Here is a 25,879-nt window from a genome sequence, read left to right as displayed (position 1 = left end):
CCCGTCGCCCAGGGTGCTGAGGGCCTGTGCCGTCAAACTGCCAGGCTGGAACGTGCCCCTGTTCTCCTCAGTGCGATAAAAAACCCAGACCGCGGAGAAGGCAGAGAGCGAGCACTTCCGGTTGTGCCAAGTGCGATTTCCATTGAGCCCCAAGGCTCCATCTCAGGCAGGAGCACCCCTGTCACCCCGCCATGTAGCTCGTTTGGAGACCTCATCGTTATAGAAAGGGTGAACTTGCCCAAAGAACAAACTCCCTTAGAGGCAGGGAGCCTTTCTTCTCTGAAGTTGATTCAAGTACCAGATGAGGGCCAGGATAATTTACATTTCTGTGTTACACGTAAAGAGAGTTTGGGGCAACTCTCCAGGCCCAATGGGTCCTAACTGCCTCTATCTTGTAACTTGCTGCTTTCTGGGGGAAGTTCTGATTTCATCAAAGCAGAGTGTCTGCCCCCCGGGATGCAGGACACTCTACTTGCCCAGTTGCTCCCTTCCCGCCATCTTCCAGAGGAGGTTCTCACAAAGGTCCCTGGGCCTCACTGCCCCGGCAGAGTGCCACCCGCCTCAGATCTCAGTGCCCGCTCTTTACCTTGGCAAGCTGCTCTCCGAGGCCCCGGGGCACCTCACGCTCCTTCTCCTTGTCAGTTTTATTGCCCAGCAGAAGGACAGGGATGCGGTCGCCTACAGCTTCCTGCAAAAGAGAGGAGCCCCCACCTGAGAGAGGCGCCAGCGGGCACTCGCGAGCAGGGGCTTCACCATGCATCTTGAGAAGCCCTGGCTGCCCCCCCTGGGATTGGTTATCACAGAATCATCCAGAAAGCAGAGACGAGTGGTTGGCCCTCTCAGAGAATCTCCACAGCAAAATACAGCTTTAGAAAATTGGCCTGCCTTCAGGCTGCACCCCGTCCCCATTCAGGCTGCACCCCATCCCCATTCAGGCTGCATCCCATCCCCATTCAGGCTGCACCCCGTCCCCATTCAGGCTGTACCCCGTCCCCATCCGACACCTCTCTGTGGATGCTGGGGGAGCATGCAGGCTCTCCAGGTGTGCAGGACAAAGGGACAAGGGACATTTCTAAGCGATGGGCCCTTGGATTCCCTATGGGCATTCTGAAGTGCCCAGACTCCGTTTAGGTGGCCGGACTGCACCACGGGCTTCCTGCGGCGTGCTGGCCGCTTGGAGGCCGCTTTGATGCGAAGGAGCAGCTCCAGGTCCTGAGTTGATGGGGCTGGATTCTCAATACTAGCCCAGTGGGCGCTCGGTGGATGAGTGCCGGGAGCCTAATTGCAGGTCCTTCCGTGAGGCCCAACCGCTCCCTGTTGCTGGATGCCTGGCTCTGAAGAACAGTGCCCGTGAAGAGTTGTATGTGTGAGCCAGACCTTCTCAGCCCCCCAGCCTACTGATTCCTCCAAAGGCGTGGGAGCCTGCACTCCAGAGTCTTGGTCTTGTCAATGGGGTGTCTCTTCAGAGGGTGAACAGAGGGCCCGGGACACACAGCTGTTGCGTGTGTAAACATGATAAGGTTCACAGGTGAGTGGGTTGATACGTTTACGTGGTGAAATATTTAAGTAGGCCTTTGAATCATAACTTGCTAACAAAGATGTAGCCCCGGCAGCTAAATGATGTACCAAATGGAGGGGCCGTGGAATAACTGAAGCTAACATGCAGCGAGGGATTTGCCAATTCTTTAGCTTCTGTACTGCCCCGTGCCCAGTAACAGTACAATGCCCACTTGGAAGGGTGTGCCCATTTTAAGTGTAAATGGCGCTGTTTGAAATGAGCTCTGGGGATGGCACGATGCCGGGCAGTGCACTCAGGGTCACTGTGAGTCAGAACTGACTCGAGGGCAAAGACAACAGTGTGGGAAACAGAAAAGTGATTACCCAGGCGGTCCCCCCTCCCCAAGAACATACGCCAAACCTAAGGTGCTGTTTGCAAACACATGATCACAGAGCATACACTTGGAGGTCAACTGCTGAAAGGTTCTCTGCCTGAAGGTTATCAGCCATCTAGAGCCATCAGACCCAAAGTCTGTCCCTCCCTTCTGATAAGGATAATGGCTGGGTCCCCTGAAGGAGAGCCCAAAGACACCTCAGGTCCAGCCGACTCAGGGACGACCACAGTTAGGCTGCCATCTTGACTCCAGAGCCCGCCTATCTTGTTACGTGCATACCTTCCCGTCACGTGTATGTCTGTTATAACTCCTTCCTGTTCGGCACGTGTATATAAGCTTTGGTTGGACATATATTCTCTCTTTCTCTGTATGGATCTGGCTCCTCAGGTCCTGATGGTCCCGGAGGGGAACACGCACATGCTTTATCTTGTCTGATGTCTCTTTAATTTCACCCCTCAATTACACAGCCACCCCCCCGCACCCATTCGATTGGGGAGGCTGGTACCCCACACAACGGTATATGAGCCCACGCTCCACTAGCCTTTTTTCTCTAGATTCTTATTTTCCATAAAGGTTCTGCTATTTATTATCATAATAATCGGAACTTTCAACAAAAATGGTCGTCCCCGTGTCCATGGGAATTCATGTTTGCCGGATACAGCATTCCGGTACTCAGATCTGTTGACCCATTTTCACCAGAGAGATGTGGCCGTTGGCTCAACTGGATGGGGCAGTTCACTCCATCCTATCAGCTTACCGTGAAGTGGAATTGACACGATGGCAGGGAGTTTTCATGAAGACTCAAAGGCACTACAAGACCTTACTGTGTCTTCCGACCCATCAAAAGTAGATTACATGCTGTGTGCTGTGAAGTGAGCCGCACCTTGTTTCGATGATGTGGCATTGAGAAGCCCACTTGTGCTGTGTCTAGGGTGCCATTGCTCCTGATGAATCAGAGGGTTCCGTCTTGGGAGTCCCCCATCCCCTGCGTGTGCGGTGCAACAGAAAAAGGAGGGGGGAGCATGGAAATGGGCCAAGAGGCTTGTTTGGAGCACACGACGGAGGGATATTTGTAGACTGATGTGTGAGGCGTGACTAAGGCTTGTGGGATTTCTTGACATGGAAACATCTGAGAATAAGAGCAGCAGACTGGAGATCCCAGACAGAGTTCTACCCCAGATTTCAGTATTCTTTGGACTGGTGACGGATTCGGTTCCTCCTCTTACAGCTCTAGGGGGTGGTGGATCCTGCGTGGCGGGCTCAGCTGAGGGAGGCAATCTTCAGCGGCCTCTGCACCACAGGCAGCAAGGCTGCCGCGTGAGAAAAGAAGGGGCCGTCTTCTGTCTCTAGGAAAGCAATTCCCAGATATTCCAAGGCAAGCGCTTAGAAGGAGCGGGAAGGAAACCAAGTGAGGAGTTGGAGCTGTGGTTTCTCTTCCTGAAACTATTTTTCCTTTCACAACTCTGGGCAACCCCCTTCCCCTCTCGGGAGCTGCTCTGCCACCGAGCAGGGAGAATTAGGCCTCTATGCAAACATGTGACAAAAATAAGGGAAACACACATACGGCCGGGCAGAGGGAGTAATGACCACAAACGGCTAGCTGGCATCAGCCAGGCTCAAGCCCTGTCTCTGACCTGGGGGCATGGGGCTGAAGGATGGAGTGGGTGTCTCCTGGTCCACTCTTGACTTTAACCTCACGATTCCTCAGCTGGCCACTCTCTCACCTCACGAGGTTTTCATCATGTGTCACTTCTCACACACACCAAACCAGTCCACTCCAAGTGGGTTCTGACCCACGGAAGCCCACGTGTCTGCCCCAAGCCTTCCTTCATAGGAGCCTCTGGGTGGATTCAAACCACTCACCTTTTGGTTAGCAATAGAACACTTAACCAATCGCACCACCCAGGGACTCTCTGCACAAAGATGTTCATCGCGAGCCACTAGATGAGATGCAATGCTTCTTTTAAAGGGCCAGTGTACACCTCTGGTGTTTGGGCGCTGGAGTCGAAGGCGGTGACTACCAGTCTCCACTGCTGCTATCTTGATCGAGGCTGGTAAAATCCATGATGCACGTGGCAGGTCAGAGGGAAGAAAGCTTAGTTCCTGAGACACCCCCACCCCATTTCCATTAAGAGGACTCTGCTCTGGCTCTGCCACCATCTTGCGGGGGGCTCGCCCCGGTCACTTCTCTGCTACCCATCCTCTGATCTGTAAGCCAGGCCTCCCTCCTGCAGCTTGTGTCTGCTCTGTGCCTCTGACATTGAGGCCTCTCCACCCCTTCCATCATTTTAGTTGCCTTTCTCTGAACTCCAGCTTGTTGGAAGACAGACTTGTTGAAATTCAGAAGGTTACCCGTCTCTGACTTTCAATAACAAGTGCTGTCAACTCAGAACCGAGCGCTAGCATTCATTTCAGAGGGTGCAGCTGTGGGTTCGGCTGCTTGTCTCGTGTGTGTGTGTGTGTGTGTGTGTGTGTGTGTGTGTGAATATCTGTTTGCTGGGAGGCAAGCAAAAGCACTTAGCTGAGAGAGTGCCGCTGTTTCTCTGGAGGCAGAATGAAAAATTTCTCAGCACATTAAAGCATGCCGTGATGCTAAGGGGAAAAAGTGACTGCAAAATTATATCTTGGGGGGGGGGTTCCATATTTATCCACCCCCTGGACGATGAGTCAAAACAAGATTTATTTGTGTGGTTTGTTTTAAACTGCCAGCACTTCCAGCTCAACTTGGAACATGGGGGGGTAGGGGGGGAATCAAACTGCGATTTTTTTTGCTCTGGGCTGTGCATTGTCCCCAATGACAGCAGGAATTAGCTGGCAGCCCAGGGAGGCAGAGGGAGCGAGCCTGGCCCCTTGAGCTGGGAGGCTGTTTTCCTTCGAGACTGAAGGGAGAGCACTGCCCAGGAAGGGAAGGACCACCTTCTCGTGGGCAACACCACCGGGCCACGCGACCAGGGAGGAGCATCCTGCAGAGGCAGAGCCCTAGATTCTAGTGTTGGCTGTGCCACAATCAAGCTGCTGGGGCCCGGGAACCAGTCACTTCCTCTCGCTGGTGTTCTCATTTATAAATGAGAAAGTTCCCTTAGCTTAACCCCAAGTGCATTCCTAGTTCGAATGTTCTGTCACCCACAAAGAGGGTGTTGTTGGTAGCTGCCATCCAGCTGGCTGTGACTCACGGCGACCTCTGGGCAACAGGACTCTATGAAGCATGGCCCGGCCCTGTGCCATGCTCCCCATGGCTGTGAAGTGCGAGCCCATTGTTATAACTGCCATGCCAGTCCTCTTCTCCACTGACCTTCTACCCAGCATGGGGAGTCCGGCTGGGGCCGCAAGGTTACAAGTTGGGCTGCTAACCACAAGGGTAGCGGTTTGAGCCCATCAGCTACTCCGTAGGGAAAGATGAGGCTGTTTGTTCCAATAAAGGCTTCCAGTCTCTGAAACCCATCGGAGCAGTTTGACTTTGTCCTATGGGGTTGCTATGAGTTAGAAATGACTCCAAGGCGGTGGCTTCCGGTTTGATGCTACCAAACATGATGTCCTTCTCCAGGAACCGGTCCCCATTGATAAATGTTCCAATGACGAGAGACCACGTCTCACGATCTTCTCTTCTGAGGAGCTTTCTGGGCATATATACTTCTTCCAAGACAGCTTTGTTTGCTCTTCTGGCAGTATGCTCAGGATTCTTTGCCAGCCCCATCATTTAAATGCATCAGTTCTTCGCCAGTGGTCTTCATTCCTTGTCCAGGATGCACAAGGAGCGATGGAGAGCGACAGACACCGGAGGAGCTCAGTGTTATCAGCCAGAGCAAAGTCGGGGCCGACTGCAGAACAGACTGGCAGTTGCTCGTATGCAAGTTCAAGTAGAGCTGACACAAAATGAGAGCAAGTCCACAGAGGTAGAAAGGAATACAAAAACCTGAAACCATGGCTGTGGATTTGATGGCAACTCATAGCAACTCGAGAGGACGAACTACAACTGCCCCATAGAATTTCCAAGGCTGTAGATCTTTACAGAAGTGGGTCAGTGGGTGCCAAAATATGAACCCTCTATGAACATCCGTTTTAGGTGCTATGTCACAAGGACCCCTTTGAAAGGGTACAAAAGAGGCAAAATAAAAAATACCTTGGTCTATTTGGCCTAAAGAGCATCACTACCCCTAAGCCCACTCCAACATCCTTTGACTTATAGTCTTAACTGTAGACTGTTAGAATCACATGGAGGTCTAACAGAGCAATTCAGACCAGAGACTCTAAGGACCAAGAGTCTTAAGAGTCTAAAGCTCAAGGAAATGCTGCCTGCGTAGTTTTGTGCCAAATTCCATTTTCTCTACCCAATGCAGGCTCCAGAGCCCTCGGAGGTCCTGTTTGCCCTGTACCCTAAACATGGGAACCCTAAGGCCCCCAAGAGATTCTTCGCCAAATTGGACTGGTTAAGCCCAACTCACTCAACAGAGATTGTGAGGATGTGGGAGTCGGTGGGGGATACTGCGCTCACAGCAAAGATTCCCTTGATTCCTGGGAGATGGGTGTTGTTAGATCCTGTTAGTCCTGATTTATAGCGATCCTATGGACAGCAGAATGAAACACCGCATGGCCCTGTGCCATCTTCAGGCTTGCTCTTACGTTTGAGCCCGTTCTTGCAGCCACCGTGTCAATCCAGCTTGTTGAGGGCCTTTTTTTTTCTTTCCTTTTGACTGTCCCTCTACTTTACTAAGCATGATGCCCTTCTCCAGGGACTGATCTTTCCTGACAACATGTCTAAAGTACATGAGCTGAAGTCTCACATCCTTGTCTTTAAGAAGCATTCTGTTTGTACTTCTTCCAAGACATCTTTGATTCCTTGGCAGTGCTTTCAGTATTCTTTGGCCCGCACCACAATTCAAATGCATCCCTTCTTCTTCTTCGGCGTTCCTTATTATCATTGCCCGACTTTCACATGCATATGAAGTGATTGAAAATACCATGGTTTGGGTCAGGTGCGCCTCAGTCCTCAAAGAAACAGCCTTGCTTTTCAACATCGTAGTAAGTAGGTCTTGTGCAGCAGATTTGTCCAATGCAATGTGGCTTTTGATCTCTTGACTGTTGATTTCACTGATTGTGGCCCCAAGTATGATGAATTTCTTGATGGCTGCAACCTTTTCAGCATTTATCATGAGGTTAGCTGTCCATCCAGTGGTGAGGACTTTGGGGTTCCGTAGACTGAGTTGCAACCCATGCCGAGGGCTGCAATCCTTGGTGTCTATCAGCAAGTGCTTCAAGCCCTCCTCACTTTCAGCAAACAAAGTTGTATCCTCTGCGTATCACAGGTTGTTCATGATGCCACGTTCTTCTTCATTTCGTCCGGCTTCTTGAATTATTGGCTCAGCATACAGATTGAATAAGTAGAATGAGAAGATGCAACCCTGAAGCTACACTCTTGCTGACTGTAAAACATGACGCGTTCTCTTGTTCTGTTTGCACAGCTGCCTCTTGATCGTGCACAAGTTCTGTACGAACACAGTGAAGTGCTCTGGGGTCCCCATTCTTCTCAAGGCTCCCCGTTGTTTGTTATGCTCCACACAGCCGAGCGCCTTTGCGTGGTCAATGCAGCACAAGTCAACTTCTTTCTGGTCTCTGCTTTCAGTCAAGATCCATTTGACAACAGCAACGATAGCCTCTTCCGCATCCAGCCTGCACCTCGGGCAGCGCCCTGGCCATGGAGTGCTGCCACTTTTATTGGATGATCTTCAGCGAAAAACTTCACTTACATGTACTATCGATGATATTTTCTACCATTTGTGTATTCGGTTGGGTGACCTTTCTTTGGAATGGCTATCTTCTGATAAGTTGGCCAAGTCGCTGCTTTCCAAATTTCCTGGAATAGACCGGTGAGCATTGTCAGTGTCTCATCAGCTTGTTAAAACATTTCGATGGATACTCATTCCATCAGTTCCTAGAGACTTGTTATCCTGGAGCTTTTGGGGACAGTGACTGTGTATCTTTCCATCTTTTTTGGATGCTTCCTGCATCAGTCAATATTTTGCCCAGAGAATCTGTCAATATTGCAACTGGAGGCTCAACATTTTTCTTTAGTTCTTGCAGTTTCAGACACGCTGACCATGTTCTTCCATTTTTGGTTTCTAACTCTAGGTCTTTGCACATTTCATTGGAAGACGTATTAAACTTTCTTCTCGAGTTGCCCTTTGAAATTTTCTGTTCAACTCTTTGACTTAATCATTTCTTCCATTTGCCTGAGCTACGCTATGATTAAGAGCAGGTTTCAGAGTCTCTTCTGACATCCACTTTGATCTTTCCTTTCTTTCCTGTCTCTTTAATGAGCGTTTGCTTTCTTCATGAATGATGTTCTTGACGTCCTCCCACAGCCCTTCATGTCTTCTGTCATCAGGGTTCAGTGCAGCAAACCTGTTCCTGAGAGGTTCTCAGAATTCAGGTGCAATAGAGCCCAGGTGGTACTTTGGCTCTTTGGGACTTGTTTTCTCTTCAGCTTCAGCACGAGCTTACATATGAGTCTGTTCCAAGTTGACCCCTGGCCTGGTTTCAGCTGCTGATATTGAACTTCTCCTTTGTCTCTTCCCACAGATGTAATCAATTTGATTTCTGTGTATTCCATCTGGTGAAGTTCACGTCTTTTGTGTTGTTGATACAAAGTATTGCCTATGAACAACTTGTTGGTCTTACAAAATCCTGCCACGGAATCTCCAGCTTTGTTTCTATCACCAAGGCTGTGTCTTCCTGTGTGTGGTTTCTTCCTCTCTGTTTCCAACTTTTGCATTCTAATCTCCAACAAATATCCATGCATCTTTATTGTGTGTTTGATTAACTTCATGCTGATCATGTTAGTAGAATCCTTCACTAGCTGAATCACTAGCTTTAGTGGTTGGTATGTGTATTGAATATTAGTTGTATCGATTGGATTTCCTTGTATGAAGATAGATCTTTCCTATCAAAGACAGCACTGTGCTTGAAGATAGATCTTGCAATGTCCTTTGGACAATGAATGGGACATTCTTTTTGAATCTGTCATTCTGGCAGAGTTCACCTCAAAGCTCACTGCCGTTGAGTAGATGCCGACTTACCACTTGTCCTGGCCGAGTAAACAATATCATTTTCTGATTCAAAAGAACCAATACCAGTCCATTTCAGCTCACGAGCACCTAGAATATTGGTCTTGGTGCTTTCTGTTTCCTTTCTTACAACTTCAAAATTTCCTAGATTCATACTTCATATGTTCCAAGTTCTGATTACTGAAAAAAAAAATCTGCAGTTGTTTCTTCTCATTTTGGGTTGCACCCCCAGAGCACATGAAGACCCCAAGGCTTCGTTCCTCGGGCTTCACTCCATGCTCGTCGTTACGGTCAACTTCGCTTTGAAAAAGCTGTTCCTCCTCTGCCCTCCTTTGCGTGTCTTCCACCCAAGGACCAGCTTCTGGCACTGCCTCTGACGAGGTTCTGCTTAGATTCATGACGTTTTCAGTATCTGACAACATTTCGATGGTGTTCATAAAGTTTTCTGTGGATAATTCTTCACAAGTGGACAGCCCATTTTTTCTTCCAAGCCTGTTCTTCATTCAGAAGCTCTGCTGAAACCTATTCACTTTGAAATACCAGTGAAATTGTTTCCAGCATCCCAGCAATACCTAAGCCACCGCAGTGCGACAAACTCACAGACAAGTGTGTAAGAAACGTGGAGATGTCCAGGGAGTGTAAGGTGTTCAGAGAAGGAGCACAGAGTGTGCACAGGCCCAGCTTCAGCCTCTTCGGCCTCTTCTGTAGAATACCATGAAGCAGTGCTTCTCAATCTGTGGGTCACAACCCCTTTGGGGGTCTAACAACCCTTTCACAAGGGTCACCTGATTCATAACAGTAACAAAACTACAGTGATGAAGTAGCGATGAAAATAATTTTATGGTTGGGGGGGTGGTCACCACAACACAACGAACTGTATTAAAGGGTTGAGGCAGCAGGAAGGGTAAGAACCACTGCCATGAAGCTGCCTGGGTAGGAAAGGGACCGGGCAGGCGTAGTAGGAGAACAGTGTGGGGGGAGCAGTCTCACACTTCAAAGAGCAAAAAGTTCACTTGTGGCAAAGGATTTTGTGACTCGAATTGGGCTGTGATCCACAAGATCAGCAGTTCAAAACCACCAGCCACTCCTCAGAAGAAAGGCAGGACTGTCTACTCCCATTAATACTCACAGTCACAGGAGCAGTCCTGCCCTGTCCTATAGCATCACTATGAGTCAACATTTACTGGATGGCAGTGAGAACCTCATGGTCAACAGTTCAAACCCACCAGCCACTCCGTGAGAGAAAGATGAGGCAGTCTGCTGCCATAATGATTGACAGCCTCTGAAAACATATGGTGCAGTTCTATTCTGTTTGATAGGGTTGCTATGAGTTGGAACTGATTTAATGGCCAGGGGGCGGTGGTGGTAGTGTGCTAGAAGGACTGTCCCCAGGCTGCCTTATCCCATACAGCATAGAACTTGGAGATCAGAAAGACTCCTTGAGAATATCTGATCCCTTGCTTCACTGAGAGATGGGCCCAAGTTCCATGGTCAGCAGGGGTAACAACTTCCCTTTCAAGGAAACCCACTACCTCCCCGGGCACCTGCTCCTGCCCCCCTCTGCCTCTCCCAAGAATAGTCTTTCCCGTGTGTGACCCAGGGCGATTGAGGCCCTTTCTCCTGGTACTGCTTTTCAGGTTGAGGGAGGAAGGGGCACGGAGAACAGCCGGCCACCGTTCCCTTAATAACAAGGCATCGGAGTCTTGGAAACTGTTATTAAAGCTCTCCCTGCACCCTCCCTTCTCCAGGCGAGGGAGTTGGCAAAGGACTTGGAGCTTGGGGGGGGGGGGGGTAGGGAATAAGGTACTCCCCAGCTGTAAAGTACTTATTATCTTCAGACCCCTCAGCTCAAACGAGGTGTCAAGTTTTCATCTCACAACCTGACATCTCTGATTGCAGGTTGCCAAGGAAGAAGAACTTCGTGTTTTCAAGAATCTTCAGAATAATTGCATTTGTGACTTGGCTCTTCCACACCTTGAACACACACGCTGCCACCTGACACAGCCCCCCAGCCTCCTCCCCAACCCGTGCCACTGAGTGGACCGTGGGGCAGGCTGAGTGCCCGGCGAGCGCTAGCCATGGGGGTGGGTGCTCAAGAATTTCTCAGTCAGGGATCCCAGCTGTGCTGGAAAGGGATGGGAGATTTTCTCCTCTGAGTGTGGTCCCTGGTCTGGTGACCTTGGTTTCCCTTGCATATACCTTTACTTACAAGCAAGGCCCACTCTCCCGGCTCCAACCCAGACCTGCTCGATCAGAGTGTGCTGTTTTAACAAGCTCCCCCGGGAGACTCCCACACACATTTGCATCTGACGAGGACTTGTTAACATGATGAGAATCACCTCTACCTGAGGAGCTATTGCTTTTATTTATGTAAATCCTTCTCATCTCCAGGTCCATTCAAGAGGGAAAGCCCTGCCATCTGTTTGGCTTAAAAGCTTCACAGGTAGGTGATCCTGGCACCCACCCAGGTTTGGAGTCACTCTTTAGTTTGATCACAATGTGTGGCATCATTTTAAGAAAGGAAAAACTCTGTGGATTAAATGGAGAAAAAAAAATCCCACCCACTCTTCCTTTTAAGTGGTGGTGGCTGCACTACTGTGATATTTCAGATGGAGATCCTTTTGTTTAACAACGTAGTTAAACCTGAACCTCCAACATAGAAGGTGATAGAAGAAAGGAGAGGGTTGAGAGCCAGAATGAGGGTCACTAAGCATTTCCTTGGCCTGCCCCAGCTCCTGTTTGATCTTATACTTCAGGGAAGAGAATTCTGAAACCCACTGGATTAAGTAATCCCTAAAATCTTTTCTAGTATTTCAGTTCTGCTAAAAAAGAATGAAACACAGAAGCAGCATCATGCGTTTCAGAGTTTAAGCAGGAATCACTCCCAGGTTATCCATACCATTTGCTTCCGTTAAATTGGTTAGAGCTAATATGCTTTGTTTCAAGACTTACTCTACTAAAACACGAGTTCCGTGAAATTAAGAGCTCTCTCTCTTTACTCATTGCCGCAATCCTAGGGAGTAACCTGGGTGGTGAGAAATGAGAGACACACTTAGCTGCTAACTAGAAGTTCGGAGGCTTCAGACCACCCAGAGGCACTTGGGAGTTAGTCAACCAAGATCTGGAAGTAGAAAGTCAACAAGCTCAACATATCTTAAGCTGAAAGAACTGAGGAAAAAACCTCAAGCCTCAAGTTGCACTAGTAAAGGATTCTGTGGAAGAATATTGAAAGCTACAGAAAGGATCCAAAGAAAATAGAAGGAATACTCGCAGTGCCAAAAAGAACTGGTTGACCTTAAGCCATTTCAAGAGGTAGAATATGATGAAGAACTGATGGTATCGAAGGGGAAAAATACAAGCTGCACTAGCCAGATGCAAGGTCCCGGGAATTGATGGAATACCAACTGAAATGTTTCAACGAGCTGACGAAGCTCTGGACTCACTCACTGCTCTATGCCAAGAAATGTAGATGACAGCTACCTGGCCGACTGAGTAGAAGAGCGATCTATGTTTGCACACATTCCAAAGAAAGGTGAAAGAACAGAACGAGGAAATTATCAAACATTATTCATTTCACATGCAAGTAAAATGTTGCTGATTGTTCAACAATGTTTACAGCCCTACCTCAACAGAGAGTTGCCAGGAATTCAAGCCAGATGCAGACACGAGAGATATCATTGGTGACATCAGATGGATCTTGGCTAAAAGCAAAGAAGACAGGAAGGTCTGTACCAAGGCCTATGACTGTGTGCATCATAACAAACTGTGGCTAGTGCTGTGAAGAATGGGAATTCCAGCACACGTCTTTGTGCAAATGCAGCAACGATGCACAAACCAGGAGGCAGCCATTTGAAAAGAACAAGGGAACACTGTATGGCTTCATGGTTCAAAATCAAGAAGGATATGGATCAGGATTGTGTCCTCTCACCATACCTTATTTAGCATGTATGCTGAGCAAATAATCCAAGAAGCTGGACTAGATGAAGAAGAATGTGGCATCAGGATTGGAGGAAGGCGTGTTAAGGACCGTTGATTTTCAGATGACACGGTCTTCTTTGTTGAAAGGAAGCCTAGTTACTAGCTAAGTAGGCACTGTGGAAAAGCTTGCTTGCTTGGTGCTGGGTCTGGATCCTGCATCTGTCTCATCCACCTCCAGGTAGCTGATCTAGAGCCAAGGGTCTGCCATATTGCCTGCTAATCTTGGGAGCCATCAGCAGCCTGCACCTAACCTGCTGACCTTGGGTTCATTCTGCACCGTAGCCAGTGGTCTTCCTGCTGATCCTGGCTTCACCAGCCCCTGGAACTACACAAGGCAGGAGAAGTCTCCTGCTAAACATTGGACACAGGGACATGGAACCTGCCTGGACTTGAGAGCACCCCCAATTCTACAACCAGATGAGTCATTTTCATGATACAAATTTCTTTCTTTCTACCTATCCCTCCCCCCTCTCTGGTATTGTTCTCTAGAGAACACAGTCTAAGACAAGGACTAAAGTGGGCATTTCAGTCTCCTCATGTTCATGTGAAAGCTGCACAATGAGTAAGGAGGGCTAGAGGGGAATCAGCACATTTGAATAATAAATGGGATTGGTGACGAAAGCACCATGGACTTCCAGAAGTACAAACAAATATCTCTCGGAAGGAAGTACAGCCAGAACGTGCCCTAGACTGTGTCTTAAGTACTGTGGACATGTTATCAGGAGAGGCCAGTCCTTAGAAAAAGACATCGTGCTTGGTCAAGTAGAGCGAGACCCTCAATGAGATGGATTGACACAGTAGCTGAACAATGGGCCCAAGCATAACAATTGTGAAGATGGCACAGGACGGGGCAGTATTTTGTCCGAAGTACTCGGTGGCACCAAACAATCAAAGAGGTGCCTTGGAAGAAAAGCCTGGTGCTCTACTTCTGGGGGGAAAACCAGCTACGGAAAACCCTGTGGCGTACTGCTCAATCAGAAACACATGTGGTTGCCATTAATAGGAAAATAAAATCATTCCCAGAGCCTACAATAGTACCTTGCACAGTTTTGCTCCCCACCCCCACCCCCCCAATGGATGAATGATGGATTCTGCTGGTCAGAGTGATGGGCGCATGAGGCCCTGCAAAGAGAATGGCTTGTCCACCTTCTTTCTAGGCCATCAGAAGTCTACTTTCAAGTGGTAGAGGAAGCAAACTGTACTTAGGAGGGCAAACATTTGCAAGCCTGAATCAAGAAGCAGACTGGTGCAGATCATGTGGAGTTGAGAGGAACACGCAGTTACTCCTGCCACATGCCCTGGCCTTTGGCTTTGGGGTGAACCTGGAACTTGCACACCGTAGATCAACCTGCCCTTGTGTGAGGGGTTGTGACGGAGGCCTTAGAAACGAGGCACGGGGCAGCTCCTGGGGAGGGAAGAGCAGGGCCCATGGGGACTAAACAGATGTAGCAGAAGAGAGTAAGGAGCAGCGGTGGTGAGAATGCAAGGAGAATGTGGTTGAGGCTCAGTTGAAGCTAAGCCTTCCCGGCTGCCCACCGCATCCATCCCCAGAACATATCGGAATCGCAGTGGGCCAATAACCAGCGCAATCTCTGCTTCCCCTGCTGCCCTTCTCCTTGAGGACACCGAGCACACCCATCTCGTTTGCTTCTGGCCTCTCAGTAACTAGCCCAGCACTGGACCACCCGTTGAATGAATCGATGCTTGTGCCTGCAGAGGGGGAGTTCTGAGTCACGGGGTTGAAGTGGGGTGATGGTCAAGTGGGAGATGGGCCAAGAAGAAAGGGGAGCAGGAGTCAAGACTCAGAGTCCCCCGGAAGGCCATCAGCTCACCTCCACGCTGCTCAGCCACTGCCGGACTGACAGGAAGGACTGCTTGGCTGTGAGGTCGTACATGACGATGACACCATCAGCCTTCCTGAAAAACTGCTGGGTGATGCACCGGTACCTGCCACAGAGGGGCCACGGTCAGTGGATGCAGGGCCCTGGGTTGGGGTGGGGGAGGGGGAGGCACGGCTGCGACTGGAGCTGCTCACCTCTCCTGGCCAGCCGTGTCCCATAGCTGCAGGGCCACCCGGGACTCGTCCACAGTCACTGTCTTCACCCGGTAATCGATCCCTGCAAGGTGGAAGCAGACTGTCAGGGCTCCAGGTCAGAGACGTTATCTCCAGACCAGGAGCCGACACCTGCTATACGTCTGATCACATGAGGCCAAGGTCTGCCCTCCCTGTGCAGTTCTGGGAGGCAACCTGGGGTAATGGACAGAGTAGCAAGCAGGGAGGCATCTATCCTGAGATCAAGGTCAGTTCTTAGCTGTGAGACCTGACCAAATCACCTAACCCCTCTGAGTCACAGTCACAGTCTCCTCGCCACAATATAAGCCTGGTAGTTACATACTCTGGTGTCGATTTGAGGATTAATAGTGTAGGGGTGAAGTCTAGGCTGTCAATCAGGATATAGCCAATGAAGCCTCTGTGTGGGCATGGTCTTCCAGTAAGGATTCTGGGAATTCCTGTTTTCCTCCTTGGAGGCAGTAGACATTTTGCTCTCTCAGCTCGCTCCCTGGGAGACTCTGTACTGACAAGGTTGAGACATCCCTGAGGAGAAGCCACATGCACCTATCCTGATGTAGCCCTGGGTGCTGGAGGAGCCACATGGAGACCCCTGCCAGCGCTGAGATGCTTAAAACACCACTGGACCCAAAGACTTTCAACCCACTGGGCTGTGATCACCCTGTATTCGGCGTCATTGCATGTGTTTTCTGCACTCAGAAGAGGACTTTATAGAGTGGTATCAGATAGATGGGCTAATATAGGACTTATGGACTTGATCTGGACCGGGCTGGGATGTTTTCTCAATGCTCAATTCTTCTTGTACACAAACCTCTCTCTTAGATACATATGAGTTTCTCTGGATTTGTTTCTCTAGTCTATCCGGTCTAACACAAAGCCCTACCCCTGTGCGTTACTGGGTGCTCTAGTAAGGAACCAAAGAGCTCCCGTGGGTGAAGCCAACAGACCAATGCTTCAGACTCACCAGTTTCTTCTCTCATTGGGAACATGGAAGAGTGGCTGCCCCCAAATCAGTTTCTTTGTTAAAAATTTTTGCCTAAACACATTTCCAATCCCCCTCATAAAACTCAAGTACTCCTGTGAGTGGGTCGTACTTAAAGTCCCCTTCAACACGTCGAAGGGATTGAGCTATGGAGGGAGGGGTGGGGTGGCGAAGGCACCTGGGTTTCTAATGTACTCTGCATCGCAGGTCTTCACAATGAAAACCCAAGCCCACTGCCATCCAGTCAATCCCAACCCAGGGCAACCCTGAAGGACAAGGTAGAATTGACCCCATGGGTTTCTAAGACTGTCAATCTTTATGAAAGTAGAAAACCTCAGTTTTCTCCTACAGAGTGGCTGGTGGTTTCAAACTGCTGACCTTGTGGTGAGCAACCCAGCACACTACCCACTCCTCTACCAGGCCTCCGGAAAGCAGGAACAGGGGTGGCAAGTGAGTTCTATATCCTGGAACTCGCTGCCACTGAGTCAATGCTGACTCATAGCGACCCTGTAGGATGGAGCACTGCTCCTTCGGGTTTCCAAGGGCGTAAATCTTTGTGGGAGCAGGCAGCCTCAACATTCTCCCTTGGAGTGGTTGGTGGATTTGAACTGCCAACCTGGTGGTTAGCAGCTCAAGGCTTAACCCACTCTATCCTTAAAGACAAAGACCTGACAATTAGCCCCTTGATTGGGCATTCCTCTCTCCTACATCCTGTAAGAAGCTGCACAGATGTTTAAAGATGTTCAGAAGGTTCCCCCCCAAGGCTCAGACCTTGAGAGTACCCCCCTCCCCGCACCCACCCCCTCTCTCTGAGAGCCTGACCCTGGAAGAATCTGGAAGGGGAACAGAGAGAGCAGCGCGCTCAGGCAGCAGTGGAAGAGACGAGACACATCACACCGCGGCAGTAGATGTAAAGGTCACACCGACATTGTCTTGGACAAAGACGTGTGCATTCTGGGCGGGTGAGTGGAGGAGAGGTGGGGGGTCTTTCACTCTGCAAATGTCAGGGGCAGCGGGGCCTGGAGATGCCCTTTGCGTTACAGAGGAGGGCCAGAGAGAGGAAGGCAGCGACACCAAGTGACCGGCTCCCACCGGCAGGTAGATGGCTCCACATTCTCACCGTTTGCACACGCTCCCTCGCCCATGCACACGTGCACACATGCATGCACAATGAGAGGAAGAACCCCGTCCAGAGAGGCTGTGCCTGGCCCACACCAGCACCACTGGGCACAGGGAGGCGGCAGCTTCCTTCGGCTGAATCAGGCCTGAGTTCTCTGGGTGGTCTTCCTGGCCTGCCCTCAGGGAGCAGGAAGAGGTGGCCTGCTGTGAGCCAACACTCAGGAACACCAACACAGCCCCTCCACCTTCCAGTTGACTAGAGCGCCAGCCAGCCAGCGGATCTGCACAGAGCCCTCTCCTTGCTGGAGGGGCAGGCGGGCTCGGAAGGCTTGGCAGAGCCTGGGTCACCCTCAGCCTCCCTGCACTGCCTTGCTGGCTACTTGCTTTTGCCTGAGATTAGGGAGCTGTGTCTCTGGGAGGAGTGGGCGGAGCTAGGACCTTCTGGGCTGTGCTGAGCTGGCCAAGGGGCTCCCTACTGGCCATGGTGTTCCCTCCCCAGTCCATAGGCAGGTGCTGGGGAAACAGACAGAGGAGCCCACAGGGCCTGGGAACAGGAGGACAGGTGGGGCTACACACCAGGATGGAGGACCAGAGGGCCTGTGGTAGATATCTTTTTAAAACAACTGCCCGGGGGGCTAAGAGTCCAGACTGGGGATGGGGGGGGGGGAGGGAGGGGAACCTGTGTCCTGAGTTCCGGCCTCAGCTGGGTCACTGGTCAGCTGTGTGACCTTGATGGTACTGCTCCACCTCCTTCAGAGGGTCCTCATTTTCCTCCTCTGTCAAGTGAGGTGGGCAATGGGGGCCATCCTGGGTGGTGGACTCCGTGAATGAGCGCCACTAAGAGGAAGAAGGCTGGGGGCCTTGGAAGAAAGGCTTGGAGATCTACTTCCAAACAAGCGCAGCCAGGAACAGCTGTGCTGCCCAGAGCGATACTCAGACACGCCTGGGGTTGCCCGCGCTAGAATCGACCCCAGGACAAGTGGGTTTGGGTTTTGTCTTCCAGAGGCCAGGGAGGAGCCAAGTTGGGTGCTCGTCAACTTGACGATGAATTCGGTTGGAGCGTCGATGACATCCCCGAGGTGGTCCCCACTTGATACCCAAATGGCCGGCAGCCACCCGTCACCATGAAGGGTGCTGTGGAGACGGCTGATGGGCTGCAGGCAGCTGGCGCTGACCTCTCGGGCAAGACCGGGGCAAGCTGACTTCTGAAGGGGGCCTACGTTGGAGGGGGCAGTGCCAGCGAGTTGTCCTGAAGAAACAGCCTGCCGGGGCCCTCCACTGCAACCTCAGTGAAATGAGAAGTGGGTCAGAGGTGGGACTGGCTGGCGGCCACGGACAGGCAGAGGATGTTCTGTGCCATAAAGTTTGTGGGACAGACATCTTCCTCAAGGTTGTGACCCTAATTTCTCACCCCGGTTGGCTGCTCACATCAGACCCCAGCATGGGGACTGATTGCCTCATGTCAGAACTGCCAAGCCACATCATGCCAGAACTGCCAAACCACTGAGAATCGTGGCCCAAGGACAGTGACACGTATCTGGGGGAGGGACCAATTCGAGCCATGACACTTAGAGTCTAATTGAGTGTGGACCCCAATGACCTCCTTGACCAGGGGAAGGAGGTGAAGCACCACTCCCACGGTTCCTTCAGACTCCGAGGTTTTGCCCAAGCCATCATTTGATAACCTCAGGACACCCAAGGGCCCCGGCTCCTCGCTCTTGAAGGAATCAGCTGGGCCCTATGCACACACCACCTGGGGCCACTGTGATCTGCAATCAAAGGGGCAGCCACTGGGTGCCTGGCAGGGGTGCAGCAAGGGGTGAGAGGCCAGCTTCCAGGTCTTCAGAAGCCCCCAGCCCAGAGTGGGCCACTTAGCCACACCCCATGGTGGAACCATGCCCACCCTCTTCTTTGACGAAGGGTCCTGACAACGCAACCCCATTGATAGGTGAGGGGGGTGAGGCCTATGCCCACTGCTGCATTATAACAACTCACACGGTGCCCAACTGAGGACCAAGGACAATCATGGTCTGAGGGAGTGGGAAGCCAGGGCCAATGAGATTCATCAAGACCCTATAGGACAGAGCAGAACTGTCCCTTAAGGTTTCCGAGGCTGTAAAACTTTATGGCATAGACAGTTCCCTCCTTCTCCCAAGGAGCAACTAAGGGGCTCAAACTCTTGATCTTGTGGTCAGCAGCTCAACTATAGCCCCTTCAGCCATCAGGGCTCCTTTGGATGATGGAGGTCACTGTTTAAGGTCACTGTTTAAGAATCCAAGGAAACAGAGGAAAGTTCTAGGAAGCAAAGTTATAGATAGAGATATTAACAGAGGTGTGTGCGTATGTAAGTACATTAGTCCATAAAAACAGAGGTAATGGCCTATGTACGTATATTTATAAGGCAATACACTGAGGCTGCAGTCTGGCCTTGGGCCTCAGCTCATGCCCTCCCTCAATACAAGAACACTTAGTTCTAACAATATGGCATTCTGTGATGCTCCCCCCGCCCCCCACCGCTCCCCAACAAGATCACTGAAGACAAAATGGGTGCATAAGCAGATGTGGTGAAGACAGCGATGGTGCCCGGCTATTAAAAGATAGAGTGTCTGGGATCTTAAAGGTTTGAAGATAAATAAGCAGCCATCCAACAGTGAAGCAACAAGCTCACATGGAAGAAGCACATCAGCCAGTGCAATCATGAGGTGTCATCAGGACTGGGTAAACAGGCTTCAGAAGATTCATAACAAACAACAAACAAACAAAAATGCATTGGTGAGAATGAGGGCGTTGGAGCGGAAACCCAAGGCCCATCTGTGGATAATGGAACATCCCCTCACAGAGAGGTCACAGGGAAGGGATGAGCCAATCAGAGTGCAGTAGGGAACTAATGGGTCACACAATACTCCTCTGGTTCCTTGAGGCTTCCTCAACCCCCACTATCATGACTCCAGTGCTGGACTGGACAGGAACACGTACACGGGTATAGGTAAGCGATAAAACCCATGACACACAGAAGCCAGGAATAGGAATGGGAATAGCCATACCAAAAGGGTGGGGGAAGGTGGGGAGAGGAGGGGAGGAAGGGGAAACTGTTCGCAATGAATGTCACATAACCACACATACCCCTCAGGGGAAGAACAGAAACCAGAGAGGAAGGGAGACCGCGGTCAGTGTGAGATATGAAAATAGTAACAATCTATAATCTATCAAGGGGTCACGGGCGGGGGGAGAGGAGCTCATCCCAAGGGCTCAATAGAAAGTAAATGTCTAGAAAAGAACGATGGAATATAGGTACTAATATGTCTGACACAATTGATGTATGGGTTGTAATGAGTTGGAAGAACCCCTAATAAAATGATCTTTAAAAGAACAGCAGAATCCCTGCTCCGTGCCAGTGCCAGCGGGGCTGCTCTCCTGGTAGGCACGGTGTTTGGCCAGACCCCCAGCTGGGGTCGGACTGTTGGGTGCCCAGGAGCTATGACCCTGTGGCTCTGACCTCTTCAAAGGACACGCCTTTCCGGCGGGAGAGCCTGGCCCAGGAGCTAATGGGTGCTGCTGCCCCGGCATGTGGTGGAGGGCCTTCCCAAGGGGGAACCTTTGATTATTACCCGTTCCCTAAATGGTCAGCGTTTCCGTAATTGGCCTCCCGAGAAGTGCCAATCAGTCTGTGTTTTCTCTTTTGCTGCACTTTCCCTCTCAGGGCACAAGTGGCACATGTAAACGGACCCTGGTTTCATCGCCAGGGGAGGCACACAGCATGTGCTGCGCAGGCAGCTGTCTGAAGACCCCTCTCCCCCACCCCTCTCCCCACCCCTCAGGCCGTGTGGGAGCTGTGGGCTAAACGCTTTCCTGGGAAGGTGAGTCCCACCCCGCACACCGTGATGTCCTGAGCAAGGCCAGGCTCCCCTGGGCTCATCCTTCTCCTGGGATGCTCTCTGTGCTTGGGGGGAGTGGCAGAGACGGGATGGAGGGAGAGGGAGGAACGGCTCAGTAACATGCAGGGCACAGCCTGGGGGAAGAGACCCACCTGCAGGAGAGAAGGTGGAAGAAGAGGCAGTTTCAGATGAGAGAGAGAATGAAGTCTTCTGAGGCCGGGCTCCTTGGCAGGACCCTCTGTCTGCTGAGCCAGCTCGTCAGAGCCCAAGGCTGAAGGCAGTCAGCAGGCTTGGGAGAAATCTGGGGTTAGAAACCCAGTTAGTGACTGGTGGGACGGATTCTAGATCAGGGAGCTCTGATGTGGGCCCAGGTAGAGCTGTGTTCTGCAGGGCTACCTGTGGCTGATCTTTCAGAAGGAGGTCACCAGGCCTTTCCTCTGAGGTCCAATCAAACTTCCAACTTTTTAGCAGCTGGGCATGTTAAATTGTTTACATCACCCAGGGACTCCTAGACTTGAGTTACTCAACCCCCTTGTGCTTCTAACTGGAGCCCAACCAGAGAGCACTCCCCCCCCCCCCCCCCCCGCCCCAAGGCTGGGCAGTTGCTGGCGCAAGGCGGGATGAGGCACTGGGACTTCTGCCTGGAGCAGCCTGCCTGCGCCAACCTCTGCCCAGCAACTGAGGCAGGTGGCTCCTCACCACTCTACTCCTGGGGCACTAAGATCGTGTGGTTAGGGGTACTACACAGTGGCATGGAAGAAATAAGTAAGCATATTGGGGGAGGAATTAGCATTAACCAGCTGATGGGAAAGTGGGCAAGCCTTTAAGCTCTCTGGGCCTTGGTTTCCTGAGCGGTACACTGGGCTCACAACGATGCTTACCCCCCAGAGTTGAGGTGAAGACAGATTGAAGGATGATTATAAACGCCCTCTTGCATAGATACCTTCATGTGGCTTCTGAGGCTGTAAATCTTTATAGGGGTAGACGGCCTAGACCTTTCCCAAGAAGCTGCTGGTGGGCTCGAAGTGTCAGCCTGGCGGTTAGCGTCCAATGCTCACCTCACAGTGCCACCAACACTCCTTAAATGGTACCCTTAATGGACCTCACTTGTATCTGAGCGACTCAACTTCGTGGAAGCAGAAGGTCATATAACTAACTCCCGGGCATGGAGTGGATGCCGACTCATAGAGAATCCTCTGGGTTCCCGAGACCGTAACGGTTTACAGGAGCAGAAAGCCCCGCCTCTCTCTCATGGAGTGGCTGGTGGTTTCAAACTGCCGACAATGCAGATCACGGCCCAACGCATAACAGCTACATCACCAGGGTTCCTCCAAGGTCAGACCTTGAACTCAAACTCTTTCCCTCCTGGGTCTTGATGCGTATTCCGGTGCAATTTGAAAATTTGGATGAAAGAAGTAATGGTCTCCCTTTCCTTGGGAGAAAGAGGAGGCTGCCCGCTCCCATAAAGATGTGCAACCCCAGAAACGCACAGGGGCAGTTCTGCCTTGTCTGACCTAGAGGGTCACTGTGACTCAGAACTGATTTGATGGCGGTGAGTTTTGGGGGGGTACGAACATAAGCACATTAAGAGCATTTTCCCTCCTGGCCAGGGCCACACCTGCACATGCAAGGGGGCTTCAAAAAAGTTCAAGGGAAATCCCCAATATATTTCCATTCCATTTCTTGTGGAAGCCCCCCTCATAAAGGAAGAGGCAGGGCCGGGAAGCAGTTGGACCATTGTAGGAGTAGGGGATTGTGGTGAGCAGCTACAGGGAAATGTCATGGGTGAAACTGTGGCCCCCTTTCACCCACCAAAGATATGGTGAAGTCTAGTCCCTATAGCTGGGATGATACCTCTGTTTGGAAATAAGGCTTTTGTTACATTAATGAGGTTGTACCAGTGTAGGGTCAGTCCTAACCCTAATTCCTGTGGGAAAAGATGACATGGACATGGAGAGGGTTTCTCTCTCTCTCTCTCTCTCTCTCTCTCTCTCTCTCTCTCACACACACACACACACACACACACACGAACACAAACACGAACACTCATGGGAGGACCACCTACAAGCCATGGAAGGCCAAGAAACAGCCTGTCGTGCCCAGGGCCTTCCCAAGGCCAACAGCAATTGGGAGCTAGCCTGCTGGCTCTGTTATTAGTCAACACCCAATGGATCCCAGCCCTCGATTCAGATTGACAGACCCCCAGACTGGGAGGCAACAGCTCCCTCTTCTCTAAGGCATAGCAACACTAGGTAACTAGATCAGTGGGAGTCTGGTCAACCTGCTGAAAGTGGAGTGCAGAAGGGAGGCAGGTGCCCCGAGAGAGGAGAAAGGGGTCTGAAGTCCAGCAGTTTCCCCTCTGTACCATACAGGGCTGGTCATGAAGGGGTCAGAGGTCTCATCATATGGGGGATGAGTTAGCCAAGACTGTTATGAAGGACTTGAGCCTGCTTCTCCTAGCCTCACTCGTGACCCTGCCCTCTGGGCTCCAAAGACCCCCCTTCTCACCACTGCCCCCTGCCCCAGGGACAAGAACTCACCTACAGTGGCCGCCATGCCTGGGGCAAAGCGATTCTCACAGAACCTCCGCAGGAACGAGGTCTTGCCCACGCTGGAGTTGCCCACAAGCACAATCTTGAAGAGCCGGTCCGGGCTGGAGGGAGAACTTTCCTCCTGTGGATGGCAGAGAGGCAGCCCCTATACATCAGACTCACAGAAGCCAGGCCCTACAGGCATCTACAGAATTCGGGGTCCGGCTTGCAGACCTGCCCCAGGGAAAAGGTTCCAGTCTTTGAAGGTGGGTGACATTGGGCTTGGAGCTTGGAGGCCCTATTCCACATCAACAGGAAAAAGGGAGGAGGATCCATTTGACCTGCATCTATTGCCTGCCTACCAGGGGTATAAGGAGCACTGGTTGCGTAGTGGGTTATACATTGGTGAAGTAGTTAGTTTATGGTGCCAACCTGGCTGATAAACACATGTGGGGTTAACTGAAAGGCAGAGGGATAAATGGCTCGGTGAGCCTTGCCTTTCTAGTTCTTGGGTCTCTTGCTTTGTGATGGTCGCACCAGGGTGCAGCTGCCTTAGCAGTTCCCTGCTTCAGCTTGCAAGCTTGACTTCCTACAAGATATCCCCAAGGAGAAGCCACGTGGACCTACCGCGGTGTAGCCCTGGGTGCTAGTGCACCCCTGTGGAGACCCCTGCCAGCGCTGAGATGCTTACACATTCACTGACTCTGCTTTCCTCCTGCAGTCAGCATTATTGCGTCTGTTTTGTGAGATGGAGGACTTTGTGGATTGGTGTTGGACAAATGGGTTAATGTTGGACTTGTGGGCTTGGACAGCACTGGGTTGGGATGTTTTCTTGATGTGTACTTAACCTTTATACAAAACTCTCTTATACATGAGTTTCTGTGGATTTGTTTCTCTAGAGTACCCAGACTAACACCCTGGGTCACCTGGGAGCTGCGGCCAGGCTGGTGGAGGTCCTGTAGTGTGGATCCACAGTCACCGACTAGCCTTCCCGAACACTCTCAGCCCAGTGGAGCCATCTCAGGACTCCTGCCACACCTGCCGTCCGCCTATGCCAACCTGAGGTCAGCGGTCCCCCTCTCTGATCCTCCTCTGAAGGATTCTGTGCTCTGCCTTGCTGTGGATTTGTTTCTCTGAAGTACCCAGATTAACACAATTGGGTTGCCAACCACAAGGTCAGTGGTTTGAAACCACCAGTCACTCCTTGGGAGAAAAATGTGACTTTCCACTCCTGTGAAGAGTGATCGTGTCGGAAACCCATAGGAGCAGTTCCACCCTCACCTACAGGGTTACTGAGAGTCAGCATCGACCTGATGCTGTGAGTTTGGTCTTTCAGTTTGCTGTGATGCAGGTCCTGGGCTGGACCAGATGCCACCGTGAGAAGGAGGCAGGCCTGTAAACAAATGCTTCTGCTGGTGTAAGTAGGTTACACACTGGTTTTTCTCACTGAAAGATCGGTGGTTCAAACCCAACAGCTACACCTGGGGAGAAAGAGGAAGCTTTCTACTCCCATAAAGAGCTAACTAGCCTTTCAGAAACCCGCAGGGGGAGTTCTAGTCTGTCCTACAGGGTCACAATGAGTCGGAATCAACTCGATGGCAGTGAGTTTACTTTTGTATCAAGGGGCAGGGGCAGAGAGAGCCAGGCTGGGGCGCGGGCCTCTCATTCCTGCCCCATTGGTGCAGGATGCCTTCCCTCCCTCCATACTGCTCCTGTCTCCTCTCACCTGCTCTCACTTAGGCCCTTGATACCAGGCCCCTTAGCTGGCTTTTCTAGGGTAAATGGGTCACTTCTTTCTGCTGCTTCTCCTCCACCTGGAGGTTGGAGTGGGGGCCGAGAGTGGGGGTCATGCTGAAGCCCAGAAAGGAAAGGCACCAGGTCTACCTGGTACAGCAAGGGAGAGGCAGAGAAGGAGTCTGCCTTCCACCCTAGGGTCCTTTTGGTTAGACTGAAGGTTCTTTCCTCCCGAGAACTGCTGGCTGGCCCTAATGCTGCCTCCAGGCCCAGCCCGGCGCTGCCTGGACCAATGTGGGAGCTCCTTCTAATCTACTGAAAAGTGGATTTGGAGGACTTAGTTCTTCTCACTGAGCAAACACTGTCATAGAGTGGCCGCCGACATTAGCCATACTTGAGGTTCAGAGAAAAGCCATCAACAGTCTTTTGGAGAGGACTCAATTCCATGCAGTTTTTATGAGGGAGCCCAAGATCAACTCTAGGAATTTAGAGTAAACATAGAATTGCAACAAACCGCGCCCCCCAAGGGCCGGCCCCAACCCCAACTACTAAGTGGACACCTGCCCCTCCCCTCAGAAGAATTTATTTCAAAGGACGGCACTGAATCTACAGCTCCGGGAGAGGGATTTATCTGAT

The 25,879-nt window shown here is 51.2% G+C and overlaps 1 protein-coding gene across 1 annotated transcript in view; it reads right to left on the bottom strand.

Moving 5' to 3' along the window:
- Window positions 1-25,879, bottom strand: part of CRACR2A (calcium release activated channel regulator 2A) — a 96,395-nt gene that overhangs the window by 5,159 nt on the left and 65,357 nt on the right. The window contains exons 12-15 of the mRNA XM_075553385.1: window positions 23,519-23,651; window positions 14,967-15,048; window positions 14,764-14,878; window positions 587-688 (exon numbers count right to left, since the gene is read on the bottom strand). Coding sequence (XP_075409500.1) covers window positions 587-688; window positions 14,764-14,878; window positions 14,967-15,048; window positions 23,519-23,651 — 432 coding nt within the window. The remainder of the gene's footprint in view (window positions 1-586; window positions 689-14,763; window positions 14,879-14,966; window positions 15,049-23,518; window positions 23,652-25,879) is intronic.

Source organism: Tenrec ecaudatus, chromosome 6, assembly GCF_050624435.1.
Source record: "Tenrec ecaudatus isolate mTenEca1 chromosome 6, mTenEca1.hap1, whole genome shotgun sequence".
NCBI classification, from domain to species: domain Eukaryota; kingdom Metazoa; phylum Chordata; class Mammalia; order Afrosoricida; family Tenrecidae; genus Tenrec; species Tenrec ecaudatus.
Note: the sequence above shows the minus strand (reverse complement) of the source record. Positions and strands in the feature narration are given on the sequence as shown.